The sequence below is a fragment of the Bidens hawaiensis genome, unplaced genomic scaffold (assembly GCF_021521415.1).
Source record: "Bidens hawaiensis isolate Kalapana, Puna unplaced genomic scaffold, B.hawaiensis_p1.1 tig00001692_1, whole genome shotgun sequence".
NCBI classification, from domain to species: Eukaryota; Viridiplantae; Streptophyta; class Magnoliopsida; order Asterales; family Asteraceae; genus Bidens; species Bidens hawaiensis.
The window spans coordinates 3,103,930-3,118,122 of record NW_027491096.1 but is presented as its reverse complement, the minus strand read 5'-3'; the positions used below and the strand labels follow the sequence as shown (position 1 = coordinate 3,118,122).

Below are 14,193 nucleotides of genomic sequence, written 5' to 3'. Positions count from 1 at the left end.
TAAAATAAATATAAGTAATCATCGCTATAGATTAACCTATAAACGATAAGTCGTAGCAATAGGTAATATAAAATTTTATAAAATCTTTATTTTTATTATTCAAAAATGTTTTTGACGAAAGTCTATAAGGACGACAAGTTAACTGAACTGTATAGCGACCACTTCCAGACCTACTGCAACATCAACTAGGCGGTGACAAGGTTTGCAACGGCTTTTCATCGCGAAAGGGTGCTGTGACAACTTGTCTCCTCATATCAGACAAGATTTCTTGTAGTGTAAATCAAAATAGAACAGTTCAATAGAGATTGCTGTCTTATAAACTACCTTCTAGATGATTATGATGTTATTTTAATAATGCATTAATGGTAATGTGGTTTATATTATCTAATTACTTAATATATTTTTTTTCATGTTTAATTCAAAACTCGTGGTAATGGTAACAAAGTTTCATTCAATGGGTCGGGGGAGCATCTACATCAGACGAATGAAAGTATTCTCGTTGGCGATATTAGTCTACTTAGATTATAAGGTATTTATTGTTCATTCTTTCTATAGCTTCAAGGGATTAATTCTGTTGTTAATTTTATTATTATCTTTTGAATTATATGTAACAAATTAAGGCTTTGAAGCACAGACAGAAATGGACAAGTGACTCTGAAAAAGCTGCGTTATGGGAAAAAGCCCATGAACGCAATGCTAACCGTATAGTTAAGTTAGTTATAGAGCTGGAAGGTATGTGGGTCAAAATGGGCCAATATTTTTCGGTTCGGGCTGATGGGCTTCCCAGGGCCTACCCACGCCTTCTGAAGCAGTTGCAGGACTCACTTCCTCCACGCAGCTTGAAAGAGGTATGCTGCGCATATAGTAAATGTTGCAAATTATATCAAAACGGGTCGCTGACCAAAACACTTTGTGTCCAAACTTTTTGTTAAATAATTGGTATGTCGGAAAAAGCCCATGAATGCAATGCTAACTGTTGATGCTCGCTCGTTAATAGTATTATGGTTCATGAACGTAAACGAACAAACATAATTGAAAATAGGTGAACGAACATGACATAAGTGAGTGAACATCAGTTTGTTGGGCCTAAAAGTTAATAAAACTAGACTACATTTTAATGGGTCCAAGAAATTTAAATGAATATACAAAAGAACCTAAATGAACAAACTTAAACAAAGATAAACTAGCGAAATAAACGAATGTACATATATGAATGATCGTAAACAAACGTAAACGAACGAATGCAACATGTGTTCACATTTTTTCAAGATAAAAATTAATCTTTTCTACATGTATGCATATACTAGTTTAAAGCAATAAGCCTTCTAAAGTATTAATGTTCTAGAAGCTTGCAACAGATTGATAAAAGCTTTGAGGACACCCTTTTCTTTCTTTGTATACGCTAGCAAGCATTCATTAATGTCATTGTTTACTCTCTTTATAACTGTAACTTATCTTCAACATTTGAGAAACAACTTCAAGTGAATGAATGTTTTTTTTTTATCAGGTTTGCAGAACTATACAGAACGAGTTGGGAAAATCAATGGACGAATTATTTACCACTTTTGTTGAAACACCAATTGCAACCGCATCAGTAAGATCCTTAAATCATCATTATTAAATATTATTCATATTAACCGGTCTAATATCGAGCCTTCTTAATAATCTGTTACTTTTATAAATATATTTAATATGCAGATAGCACAAGTTCACCGAGCCACTTTACGTGACGGGCAGGAGGTGGTTGTCAAAGTTCAACACGAGGGCATCAAGACAATAATATTAGAGGTTATACATTTTTGTTAAAGTTCAACAGGAGGGCCTTTAAATTCTTATAATGAGAAAGTGTTTTAAGTTTTTTTACAGGATTTGAAGGATGCTAAATCGTTAGTCGAGTGGATCGTTTGGGCCGAACCTAAATATAATTTCAACCCTGTAATAGACGAGTGGTGCAAAGAAGCACCTAAAGAGTTAGACTTCAATATGGAAGCTGGTGTGTTAAATCATTCCAACTGCTAAATATTTTATTTTGAGTTAATTACATGGAAAGTCCCGATGGTTTAGCCATATTGCAACTTTGGTCTCCAAGTTCTAAAAACTACACTTTAGACCAACTGCATGCACGAACATAACACCATTGCAATACGCCCATATATAATAATAATTGAAAGAAGGATGTGAAAAGATTAATTAACTTTTTTTAAGGGCTATATGGTCATTTCACTTGCACTTAATGGAAAAAGTTAACCTCCACAGGGACTAAAGTCGTAATTTTTTTAACTTGGGAAGTAAAGTTGCAAAATGGCCAAACCACGTGTGATTAATTAATTAATTAATTTATTTCTTTCTTTTTATGATTTTAGAAAATACCAGAACAGTTTCCAAAAACCTTGGCTGCAAAGAAGAATGTGCTGACAAAAATCCCGAGCATCGTGTTAAAGTGTTGATGCCTGAAGTTATTCAGGTATCATTATTGAATCATTTTAATCGTTGTAAGTCAATTATTCGGTTGTTATTAAGTCTTTTTTATTTTGGTGTAATTATAACAGTCAACTGAAAGAGTCCTCATTCTAGAGTATATGGATGGCGTGCGGTTAAACGATACGCGTTCACTCGATTCACTTGGTGTTAACAAAAAAAATATTGTTGAAGAAATAACGCGCGCATATGCACACCAAATATTTCTTGATGGATTTTTCAATGCTGATCCTCATCCTGGTAATGCAGACCAATCTAATATCAAATTGATCATGTGGTAATTGACCTGTCATTGACTTTGACCATGCTGACTTTTTGTTTGACTTTGTTGACTGTTTCCAGGTAATTTTCTTGTAACTAAGTCACGCCCTCATTATCCAATTTTGCTCGATTTTGGGTTCACGAAATTGCTTTCAAGCACCATGAAACATACCGTTGCAAAAATGTTTCTAGCATCTGCTGAGGTTTGTTTATTCCTTTTCTGTTAATCTCGGTTTGAGTTAATTACACGGATGGTCCATGTGGTTTCCATATTACATGTTTAGTCTCCACCTTTTCAAAGTTACACTGACGGTCCCTGCTGTTCACTTAAACGTAACGCAAACTAATGGTCCTTGAAGTGGATGGAGGCTAACTTTTTTGTTAAACTTTGATAAAAGACTATTATACCCATATTATTTAAAAAGAAAAACAATATATATTACAAAACAGTATGACCTCACATCTTTAATATTAAAACCAAACAGTTCTTGAAATTTGCGTATTTCTAATCTTACTAGCTGAGATATATGTTACATTTAAATACTTTTATCTTTTTTGGAGAAACTAATGAAACCATCTTCAGCTTGATGTTCTTTCAGGTGATATTGTATTATTCCTGCGGGTCCTTAATTTGCTGGCAGGTGTTTATCAGATCATTCAAGACTATACCTTCTCGTAATACCAGTAAAACGATGATTTAAATTGTTTTTAACGGTTTCAGGGCTTTCTTCGGCATTGAACGTGAGTGTTAGCTACTATAGAATCATTAGACCGTTTGCTGAATCTGCCCTAGACTGGTTTGTTTCTGTGATAACAACAATAAAACATTATACCATTGTCGCTGTTGCATCGATAATTTATATAAGGAAATCTGTTACAGTGACACAAATGAGGGACCAAAAGATAATGCCGAATGGGTGTGTGACAGCCCTGTTAATTCTGAGGTAGAGGCAAAGTTGAGGGATTTACTAGTTAAGCTGGGAAATGCTGATAAAATACTTGGTATTCAGGTACAAACTTGGAAGAATTTTGATATATGCTTGGCCGTCCTTGAGAATGCGTGGGCTCTCAAGAGCCCTGTGCGAATACAAAAATTTTTTTTTTTTAAATATTATACAAATTATGAGCTTTTTTTTGTAGCAATCAACTCTTCATATTTCATACTCTTTTAGTTGGATCCATTTAAATAACAGTATGGACAGTGGGTTTTTGACATTTCGTTTAAAACAGTATGTGTGTGTGTGTGTGTGTGTGTGTGTGAATGTTTTGCAATGGAAAGTTGTGAATGAATGTGAAATATAATTATCTGATACTCTGATTGTTAGTATTCTCTCATAGGTTTGTGCGTATAAAGACGGGAAAGTAATAATTGATACTGCAGCTGGTGTACATGGAAACTATGATCCTTCTCCTGTTAAGCCCGATACCTTATTTCCTGTTTTTTCTGTTACAAAGGGAGTCACAGCTGGACTGTTACATTGGCTAGTTGATAAAGGGTATGGAAACCTTTTTTTAATTTAAATTTAAATTTAAATTCTTCCTTTCATAGTTTTCAAGATATTGTGAAATTTTGATTCAGAGTGTTTATTGTAGGAAAGTGAAACTTGAGGAGAATGTTGGAAACATCTGGCCAGAGTTCAATTCTAACAGAAAAGAACTAATAAAGGTTTCACCTTGTCTTATTATGTTTTCTTTGCTATGCGAAGCTAAAGGTGTGCATGAAACTGCAATAACGAGCATAGTCGTACCCAAATAACCGACTTTCCTGTTTCGTGTTAGTTTTGGAAAACAGAATCAAACCATAAAAACTGAACCGACTTTAGAAAAAAAACTGACTTTTGTTATTATAATATGGTTTATAGTTTTTATTTATGAATGCTAAGCAATTTATAAAAAACATAATAAATGGTGTAGCCCAAACATTTTAGGCCCAATTGTATAATAATCAATTAATTATTAATTAAAAAAATAATTTTAGGCCCAAAGTTTTATGCTCAAATTCATTATTTTGGGTTTTCGGTCAAAAATTTCAAGCCTATATGACAAATTGTAAAAACCGAAACCTAACCGAACTCATTGTAAAAATCGAAAACCAAAAATCCTGATATATGAAGCGATTAGGAAAGCACCTCAAGGCCTTGAGGCACCACCTCATGCACCTCTAGGTCATAATTGATTAATTGGTCAGTCTTGGTCAAAATTAGGGTCTATAGGAGGGTGATTGTAAAAACAACCCAAGAGAGGAAGAAATTATGAATAATTTACTTAATAAAAAGGCTAACATGTTAAAAAAAGGATGAGACATATGCCACTGGCTCACCTTTGGTTGTCCATAAAACTAATTTGGTTGTACATAATGCGATATAAAGTATTGTAATTTTATACGTATCTTTTTTTTTTTTTTTTTTGATTTTATTTGTCAAGGTTCATCATGTACTCAATCATACATCCGGTCTGCAAAACGCTCTTTCCAGTTTCGTCCAAGACAACCCAATGGTGTTGTGTGACTGGGACGAGTGCTTGAAACGTATTGCAATGGCTGCACCCGAGACAGAACCTGGTCAACAACAACAATATCATTACCTATCATATGGTTGGTTATGTGGCGGCGTCATTCAGGTATTCTTAGTTCCATCTATACCCTATAAACTTGAATAATATTTTGTTAAAAATTTAATGAGAAAGTTGCCCATATGATCCATGTGATTTAACCATATTGCATGTTTGGTCCCCAATTTGTAAAATTTGCAAACTTAGTCCAAACAGTTAACGGAAAAGTGATGTCATGTGTCATTCTGTGAGAGTAGTTGTGTCCTAACATCAATTTCATCACCTTCAGGAACTGTTTGTGCAACTTTCCCTTATTTATCTCTCTTAAAATATGCAGCACGCATCAAAGAAAAAGTTTCATGACATCCTTGAAGAGGCTTTGATTCACCCGCTTAACATTGAAGGGGAACTTTATATCGGAATCCCTACAGGTATGATTTTATCCATTTTGTTAGATTTCTATTGGCTTTTAAACGAACCAATTGAAAACGAACGAAGCATGTTTGTGTTCGGTTGTTAAGTTTAACCTAACAAAGGAACACAAACAGGTAAATGAATGGGGCTTTCTTGTTCATGTTCGTTCGCTAAGAAAGTGAACATATTTATGTTCGTTCATGAACAATATAAACGAACGGGCATAACTGAACATATATAAACGAACGCAACTCAACTAAAACTAGTTAGAAGTAATGTGAAGAACAATATGTTGGGCCTAAAAAGTTATTAAAACTAAACTAGGTTGTATAGGCCAACAAATTTTGAACAAATATACAAACGAAATCAAATAAACAAGCATAAATGAATGTAAGAAACGAACATAAACAAAACAAAGTGAACGAAATAAACGTGTGTTCATGAACATAAATGACAGACATTTGTTCATGTTCGGTCATTTAAGAAATTGGAAAAATTATTTGTTCATGTTTGTTCGTTTATTAAAAAACGAACAAAACAAATTAAAATGAACAAACTTTAATGAATGTTCACAAACATAAATGAAGGACTTCATACATATGTTCATGTTTGGTCGTTAAACTACATGAGCAAATTCTTTTTTGTTCATGTTTATTCGTTTATCAAATAAACGAACATAAATGAATTTTTTGCCAAACGATTCACAAATTGTTCACTGAATGTACACGTAAACTTATGAACTTAAACAAACGTAAGCTTTATAACATAAATGACGTAAGTAAACAAACATAAGTGAATTAAAATGAATGTACTAAAACCGACATTCACGAAAATAAATAAACAACCAAAACATGTTTTCATGTTCGTTCATCTAACTCAACGAACAAATCTTTTTGTTAACGTCTGTTCGTTTATTAAACAACCAAACAAAAAAGAACTTCTTGCAAAAAAGTTCACAAACTGTTCACTGAACAATCCAGGTGTGGAATCCCGGCTTGCAACACTGACACTTGACACAAACGACATCAGCAAATTCGTCGATGCCAGCAACCCGACCTCTACCTCCACCACTAGCTCTCCTGCCATGTTCCAATTCGATGTCATCGCGGGCATAGTTCCATTATTCAACACCCTCAATATCCGGCGTGCAATATTACCCGCTGCCAACGGCCACTGCTCGGCCCGTGCACTCGCCCGCTACTACGCGGCCCTTCTTGACGGCGGTGCGGTCCCACCACCCCACTCCTCATTATCCCAACCGCCACTCGGAAGCCATGCACACCTACCAAAAAATAGTTCCAATAATAATAATAATAATAATAATAATAATAATAATAATAATAATAATAATTTTAAAATATTTAGTAAAAAAAAGGGGAAGATTCTTGATTCGTTTTTGGGTATTGGGGATTATGAGGATTTGGTTTACCCGAATGGGGACTTCGGGCTCGGGTTTAAGCGGGTTTGCTCGAAAAACGGGTTTTTAATCGGGTTCGGTCATTCGGGTTTGGGTGGGTCCACGGCATATTGTGATATTAGTAATAGGTTTGCTATATCCGTGACGTTAAATAAGTTGTCGTTTGGGTCTGTGACTAAAGATATAATTCAGTTTGTGTGCTCGGAGTTAAATATTCCGGTACCAGAAGAATACGCAGGTTCTGGTTGAACACTTGTTAACAAAAGGTAAAATAGGCATTGCAATTTTTTTGTATAGCTCATAAATGTTTGTATATTATTAAAGAGATTATTTGATTATAGATAAAATATATGTAAAGTAGTTATCTTAATTTTTTAAGTAAAATGATTTTACTAGTTGTAGCATGTAAGTGTGAGCACTTTGTCAGTGTTCTAAGTTCTAACATGTTTGACTGCCCGTTTTGTGTTTAACGAAACTTTAATATTTTACAAAATGTAATGAGCTGACAATTTATATGAATACAAGTCGACTCGTTCTTACATGAATGGGTTAAACTTTATTAGCTGATCATGTTCTTACATGAATGGTTGTTTGGTAGCTATTTAATAGGCAACATTTGAGACAGTAAGAGGTAGAGTCAGTGACGGATCTAGACAAAAATATCTGGGGTAACGCTCAAATATTTTTTTTTATCTTGTTTCGTACAATGTAAACGAAACAATAATAGAAATACGATAATAAATAAACTTAAACACATGGGATGCAAATTTCCACTCTTCAGTTTTTGAAAACTTGAAATCGAGCTATTATATCATCTTCTTTTACTTTATCAAACGTTTCTAACAAGTCTTGAATATTTTTTTTAAATATGTTTTGATAAAGCATTTCTGAGGCTTAAAATTAATAATTTTCCATATTATGGTATTTTGAAAATAGCAATCATAATTTGATAATGCTACAGAGAACAATATCACATGCCTATGCTATATACAATCCTTTTGGCAATAGTCAAGCCACATATTCAACCTATAATAATGAGGTGTGATAAAGGAGAATAACTAGTTATAAATGATAATCTTCATATTCACGGAAAGGTGATAATGATTTCCATATGATGATAATACTTTCCATTACTCCCTCTCAAATTGGAGCGTGAAGATCTCGAATGCCCAATTTGTCGTGTAGTGTATGAAATTGTTCCGTTCCCAACGGTTTTGTTAGGATGTCGGCAATTTGTGTTTTAGTGTCGATTTTCATTGGACGAATTTCTTGTGAGTCAACCCGTTCTCTAATAAAGTGGCAGTCCATCTTACGTGCTTGGTTCGTTCGTGGAACACAGGGTTATTAGCAATTTGACGGGCCGCTTGGTTATCACAAAACAAGGAAGTTGGTCCAAGTGGAGGCATTCCAAGTATGGTGAGGAGCCATCTCATCCACAAAACTTCACTAACAGCATGCGCCATTGCTCGATACTCGGCTTCGGCGGATGACCGTGAGACCACAGATTGTTTCTTGGACCGCCATGAAACGGGCGCTCCTCCCAAAAGTAACAAATATCGGGTTCGAGATCTTCTTGTGAACGTGCAACAAGCCAACCATAGTCACAATATGCAGTAAGATTGGTTCCGCCTTCTTTAGGGATCAAAATCCCTTGTCCTAGGGTTGCCTTGAGATACCAGAGTAACACGGTTGGCAGCGTCCATATGACTTTGTCTTGGGTCGCTAACGAACTGACTCAAGATGTGACTGCATAACCAATGTCGGGTCTTGTTGCTTGTAAATATAGGAGTTTCCCTACCATTCGACGATATATGTGCGGGTCAACCCATGGCTCTTCATCACCTTTATCTAGTTTTAGGTTTTGTTCCATTGGAAATGAACTCGGTCAACACCCCATCATGCCACTTTCCTTAAGAATATCAAGTGTGTACTTGCGTTGACTTAGCACCATTCCTTCCTTTGTTCTAGCCACCTCAATCCCAAGGAAGAATTTTAAAATTCCAAGATCCTTAATGCTGAACATTTTGTTAAGGAAAGCCTTGGTTTCTTGTATTTTGTTCAAATAATTTCCAATGATGATGACGTCATCAACATAAATCAATGCAGCAATGAAAATATTTTTATCTTTAAAGAGAAAAAGAGAATGATCGGCCCCCGTTTGCTTGAAACCAATTCCCAACAAAGAGTTAGTAAATTTTTGGTACCAACTTCTTGATGCTTGTTTAAGTCCATAAATGGATTTTTTTAGCTTACAAACTCTGTTATCTCCTGATTGTCCAAAATCTTCGGGTATCTTCATGTATACGTCTTCGTGCAAGTCTTCATGTAAAAAGGCGTTTTTTACATCAAGTTGGTGTATGTGCCATCCTCGTTTCACGGCAACGGTTAGAAGAGTTCGAACAGTCACCAACTTTGCAACCTGAGCAAAAGTCTTGTGAAAATCTGTCCCTTCCATTTGGGTAAACCCCTTTGCTACGAGGCGAGCCTTGTACCTTTCGACTTCTCCGTTTGGTTTGTATTTGATTTTATAGACCCATTTTGAGTTAATCGCCCGCTTACCTTTTGGTAATTCTTTCAAAACCCAAGTCTCATTTTGTTTGAAAGCTTGGATTTCCTTCTTCATGGCTTCTATCCATCTTGGATCTCGAATTGCTTGTTTATAATGTTTTGGCTCATTACCCGAGGTAATAGCCAACAAAAAAGCTTTTAGACTGTTAGTAAACTTATCGTAAGATATGAAATGTTCTAAAGGATGTACCGTTGAGAACGTTTGATTAGGAGTGGTTTGCTTGTGGTCTATAGATGGTGGGAGTCTAACATCAAAATCATCCAGGTGCCTCAGCCGTGATCTATGCCGTTTCTCTCTGGGCTGCTCTATACGTTCTAATTCTGGCCCAAAATGTTCATTGTTAATGCTTTGGTGAATGGGCTCAAAAGGATCTTCTGATTCTGGCTGAAAATGTTCACCATTAATGTGTTGCTGACTCGACACAGGAGCATTTTTAGTATTGGGCTCGGAAGCAATTTCAGTTGATGGGCCTTCTTCTTTGATTTGTTCATCTTGAATTTCAAATTTATTTTCATGGTTTGGGCTGGTTGTTACTTGAGTAGTTTCTGGCCCAACACCAGGCCCATAATTTTCCTATTGTTGTTAAGTATCTTCGATGCTAGACCCTAATCCACTATCATTTTCTTTGCTAGGACATATATTTTCATCATTGAGCTGGGTCTTAATTTCAACTTCACCATATTCTTCATAATAATCCCATTTTTATGGGAAAATAAAGATTTCTTCTTTTTCTATTTCATTGTTGGCAAATGGAAAAACGTCTTCCATAAACTTCACGTCTCTTGAGATGATAATTTTATGATGTTGAGTGTCATAAATTTTGTGGCTTTTCGTTCCTTGTGGATACCCTAAGAAAATTCCCGGTCTCCCTCTTACTTCGAATTTGTCACCTTTGGTTTCAGTGCTTCTATAATTGGCAAGGCAACCAAACACCCTCATATATTCATAATTGGGCTTTTTATTATACAATACCTCATAAGGCGTTTTATTATCGATTACTTCGGATGGCATTCGGTTTATCACGTGCGTTGCGGTTAGGACACATTCTCCCCAAAACTTTGTGGGTAAGTTTGCTTCAAAATGCAAAGCATGTGCCGTTTCCAATAAGTGCCGGTGTTTTCATTCCACTACACCATTTTGTTGTGGCGTATATGGACATGTTGTTTCCAAAATTATTCCCTTCTTAGCAAAAAAGTCATGCATGTGATTTGAGGTGAACTCACCCCCATTATCACATCTTATCCTTTTAATGTTTTTCTCAAATTGTGTTTGTACCATGTTGTGAAAATTTACAAGACATGTGCCTGCTTCATGTTTATGTCTAAGGAGGAACACCCACACAGCTCGACTAAAGTCATCGACAATTGTTAAAAAATAACTTGCACGTGTGAGGGAGGGCGTTCGGTATTTACCCCACACGTCACAATGTATTAAGTCAAAACAAGCATAAGTCTTAGTAGTACTAACGGGAAATGGTAATTTTGTAAACTTAGCTTTGACACAAGAGTTGCAAAACTTCTTTGAATCTAACAGAACATTTTTAAGGAAATCGACATGTGGAAGTTTGGAGCTTGAAGGGTGACCTAATCTTTTGTGACATGTACTAGAAGTAGTCATCATAGCTTGCCTCTTGTCTCTCCCCATCCCCATCTTGTATAGACCATCATCGCAATCACCCACTCCAATCAATGTCCTCGAACGTAAGTCCTGCATAACACAAAAACCGGGAAAAAATGTTATGGCACATTGCAAATCTTGTGATAGTCTACTAACAGATAACAAGTTGCATTTAAACTTGGGAACAAAAACTACTTCCTTGACCAACATTCCGTTTGGTAGGGTATAGTCACCCCTTCTTTCTACGGCTATGGCTTCGCCGTTCGGTATTGTGACAGGTGGTTTATAGTTCCTTTTTGATATGTTTTTAAGCATGTAATCATCATAGATTATATGCTCGGTTGCACCCGAGTCAATTACCCATTTAGCTTCCGTGTCGATGCTACCTGCCATGTTTACCACGGGTGTATTTTTCTCTTTGCTTACGCCATCTTTGTTTCGAAAAAAATGCACAAATTGTTGATACTGTGTGTTGCTCATTCCTGGTATGAGACTGGCCTCATCTTCAACATGCTCACCGGAGTTTGACTTTTTTTCTTTGTTTGAGTTCGCCTTGAGGCTGGTCTTGTTATGCGGAAACGTGAGTCTGGGAAGTTGCTGCCTCGGTGATGATTCTTTTGGTACCCGAGGCTGCCCTTTGGTGGTCGTCACCTTTACCTCCTTTACCTTCGTCGCTGACCATGGTGGTGGCTTTTAGGGTTTTGGTTTGGTCTGTAGATCTTTTGTTTATGTCTGCTCTGATGCCATGATAATTTTCCATATTATGGTATTTTGAAAATAGTAATCATAATTTGATAATGATATAGAGAACAATATCACATGCCTATGCTATATACAATCCTTTTGGCAATAGTCAAGCCACATATTCAGCCTATAATAATGAGGTGTGATAAAGGAAAATAACTAGTTATAAATGATAATCTTCATATTCACGGAAAGGTGATAATGATTTCCATTAAAAATATCATCCGACAAGTATATATAAAACACAAATTCAAGACTCTCAAAATATGATAGAATATCTTTCGCATTAGATCATTGTTGCACGCTCTTTTCATCATTTTTAATAAAATCAAGTATCTCAACAACTTGTATGAATAATTTTAACAAACTTATGATTGTTCTATGATGAGAACTCTCGTCGTGTGTCTCTCGTGCAAGGGAAACCTCTTAGTTTTTTCTTTTAATAGTCTTAGTTTCACTAAGAAGAATTATCTTTTTTTCACTCTCTCTTCCTTTTTCTTTTTTTCTTTGCCTCCAACATCATATCTTCTCTTTTTCAAGAAGCACCAACCGTATTAACAACCATGCCAAGAAATTCATTAAATTCTTTAACATCGGTATGTTTTTTTCGCAACAACCACAATCACTAACTAAAGTTGATGAACAAAGCAATGTATGCAATATGTTAATGGTTTATCTCTCAAAATCAAAGCTTTTAATCCATTATACTCTCCTCGCATATTGTTTGCACCATCATAATCTTGACCCCTAAACTGTTGAAACAAAAATAAAAAAATAGGGTTAATGGGTTATCAGGTTTTAATTAGTTTGAACTTTTAATTTGGTTGGACTTTAAACAAATAGGGGTAACATTATATTTTTCCAGGGTTAGTAAAATACGAAAATGACAGATATTTTTTTTTTGCACTACCGATGAAAAGTTGAGGGGTAGCAGAGGCTACCTCTGCTAACCTTATAGGTCCGCCCCTGGGTAGCATATGCTTGGTTCACTAAAAATACACGTCTTAATGGGCCACAAGCCTCTTAACGGACAAGTTAAAGAAACATGCTGAATGATTCAAAGGCAACATCTTAATTGGTCAGATTTCTTAATGATTCATCACTTCTTTGTAATGCAAACTCACCATGTTTATTTACAACCAAACTTTCATAATTCTTCACAAATTCCTTCTTATCTTCAAAAACAGTTTTAAATTGACTCAAGTAGGCTTCTCTTTGTTCTTTTTCAATTTTCAAAGAGTAGCTATCATTGAAAGGAGGAAGAACTGATTTGTACTTATCTTCTAGTTTTATCTCCTTCATCTTTCCAATGACGTTTCCTATTGAAACAAGGTTCTTGAGAAAGCCGATTTGAACCTCCAACTCAGTACATTTCAACTTTTCATCAGTAAACATCTTCTTCAACTCATCAATTTCCACTCTGTATCTTGAGTGCAACCTCAATCCTTCAAAGCAATCCTTCTGCATTCTTGATTTGTTACTCATATGTCTTTTCACTATCTTCATATTTACGGATAATTCTATTCTTCTTGCCGATTCAACTTTCAAATTTCCATTTCTTTCTTCAAATCATCAATTGCTAATAGTAAATCAGAAAGTGAAGGTTCAGATGATACATTTGATGAAGATTATTCAATTTCATTCTTGATGTCAGCCATCAAAGCAACATTGGCTCTTGCAATTGCCTCAGCATGGTTGCTCCAATCAAAGTCGCCATCTTGTGGTTCATGTGCAACTACAAAATTCCCTTGGTATCTTAGCTATTGATTTGGATTGGGTTGGCATGGATTATTTATTTGTTGGTTTTGGTTTGTAGAAGTTTGATTTTGGTTTTGATTTCTTTGAGGAATAGAGTTGTTTTGTTGTTGTTGCTGATTATTGACTTGATGGTTTTGTTGGGGTTGATAGTTCTGATTTTTTCTTGCTTGAGGATAGGGGTTTTAGTTTCTTTGGTTATTTAAGTTAATTGATTATGGTTGTTGTAATTATTGTACTGCTTAGGAAGATTACACTCTCTTGCAAAGTGTCCAGGTTGTTGATAATATAACTTGATTTTGACTTGTCAAAGCCAATTCTATAATTGGACCAGAAAAGCTTAATCTTCCTGTTCTATTATAGAACCTCTTTGGTCTCACAGCCAACA

The 14,193-nt window shown here is 35.4% G+C and overlaps 1 protein-coding gene across 1 annotated transcript; it reads left to right on the top strand.

Moving 5' to 3' along the window:
- The first annotated feature begins 418 nt into the window (after positions 1 to 418).
- On the top strand, positions 419 to 7,369 carry LOC143593875 (uncharacterized). Its single transcript, XM_077073357.1, has 16 exons — positions 419 to 529; positions 621 to 848; positions 1,508 to 1,594; positions 1,699 to 1,788; positions 1,867 to 1,993; positions 2,364 to 2,464; positions 2,550 to 2,755; positions 2,897 to 2,942; positions 3,323 to 3,380; positions 3,461 to 3,536; positions 3,620 to 3,749; positions 4,078 to 4,235; positions 4,333 to 4,405; positions 5,164 to 5,358; positions 5,627 to 5,720; positions 6,684 to 7,369. The coding sequence occupies exons 1-16, from the start codon at positions 434 to 436 to the stop codon at positions 7,367 to 7,369; spliced, it is 2,451 nt and encodes an 816-aa protein (XP_076929472.1). The 5' UTR covers positions 419 to 433.
- The last annotated feature ends 6,824 nt before the right edge of the window (positions 7,370 to 14,193 follow it).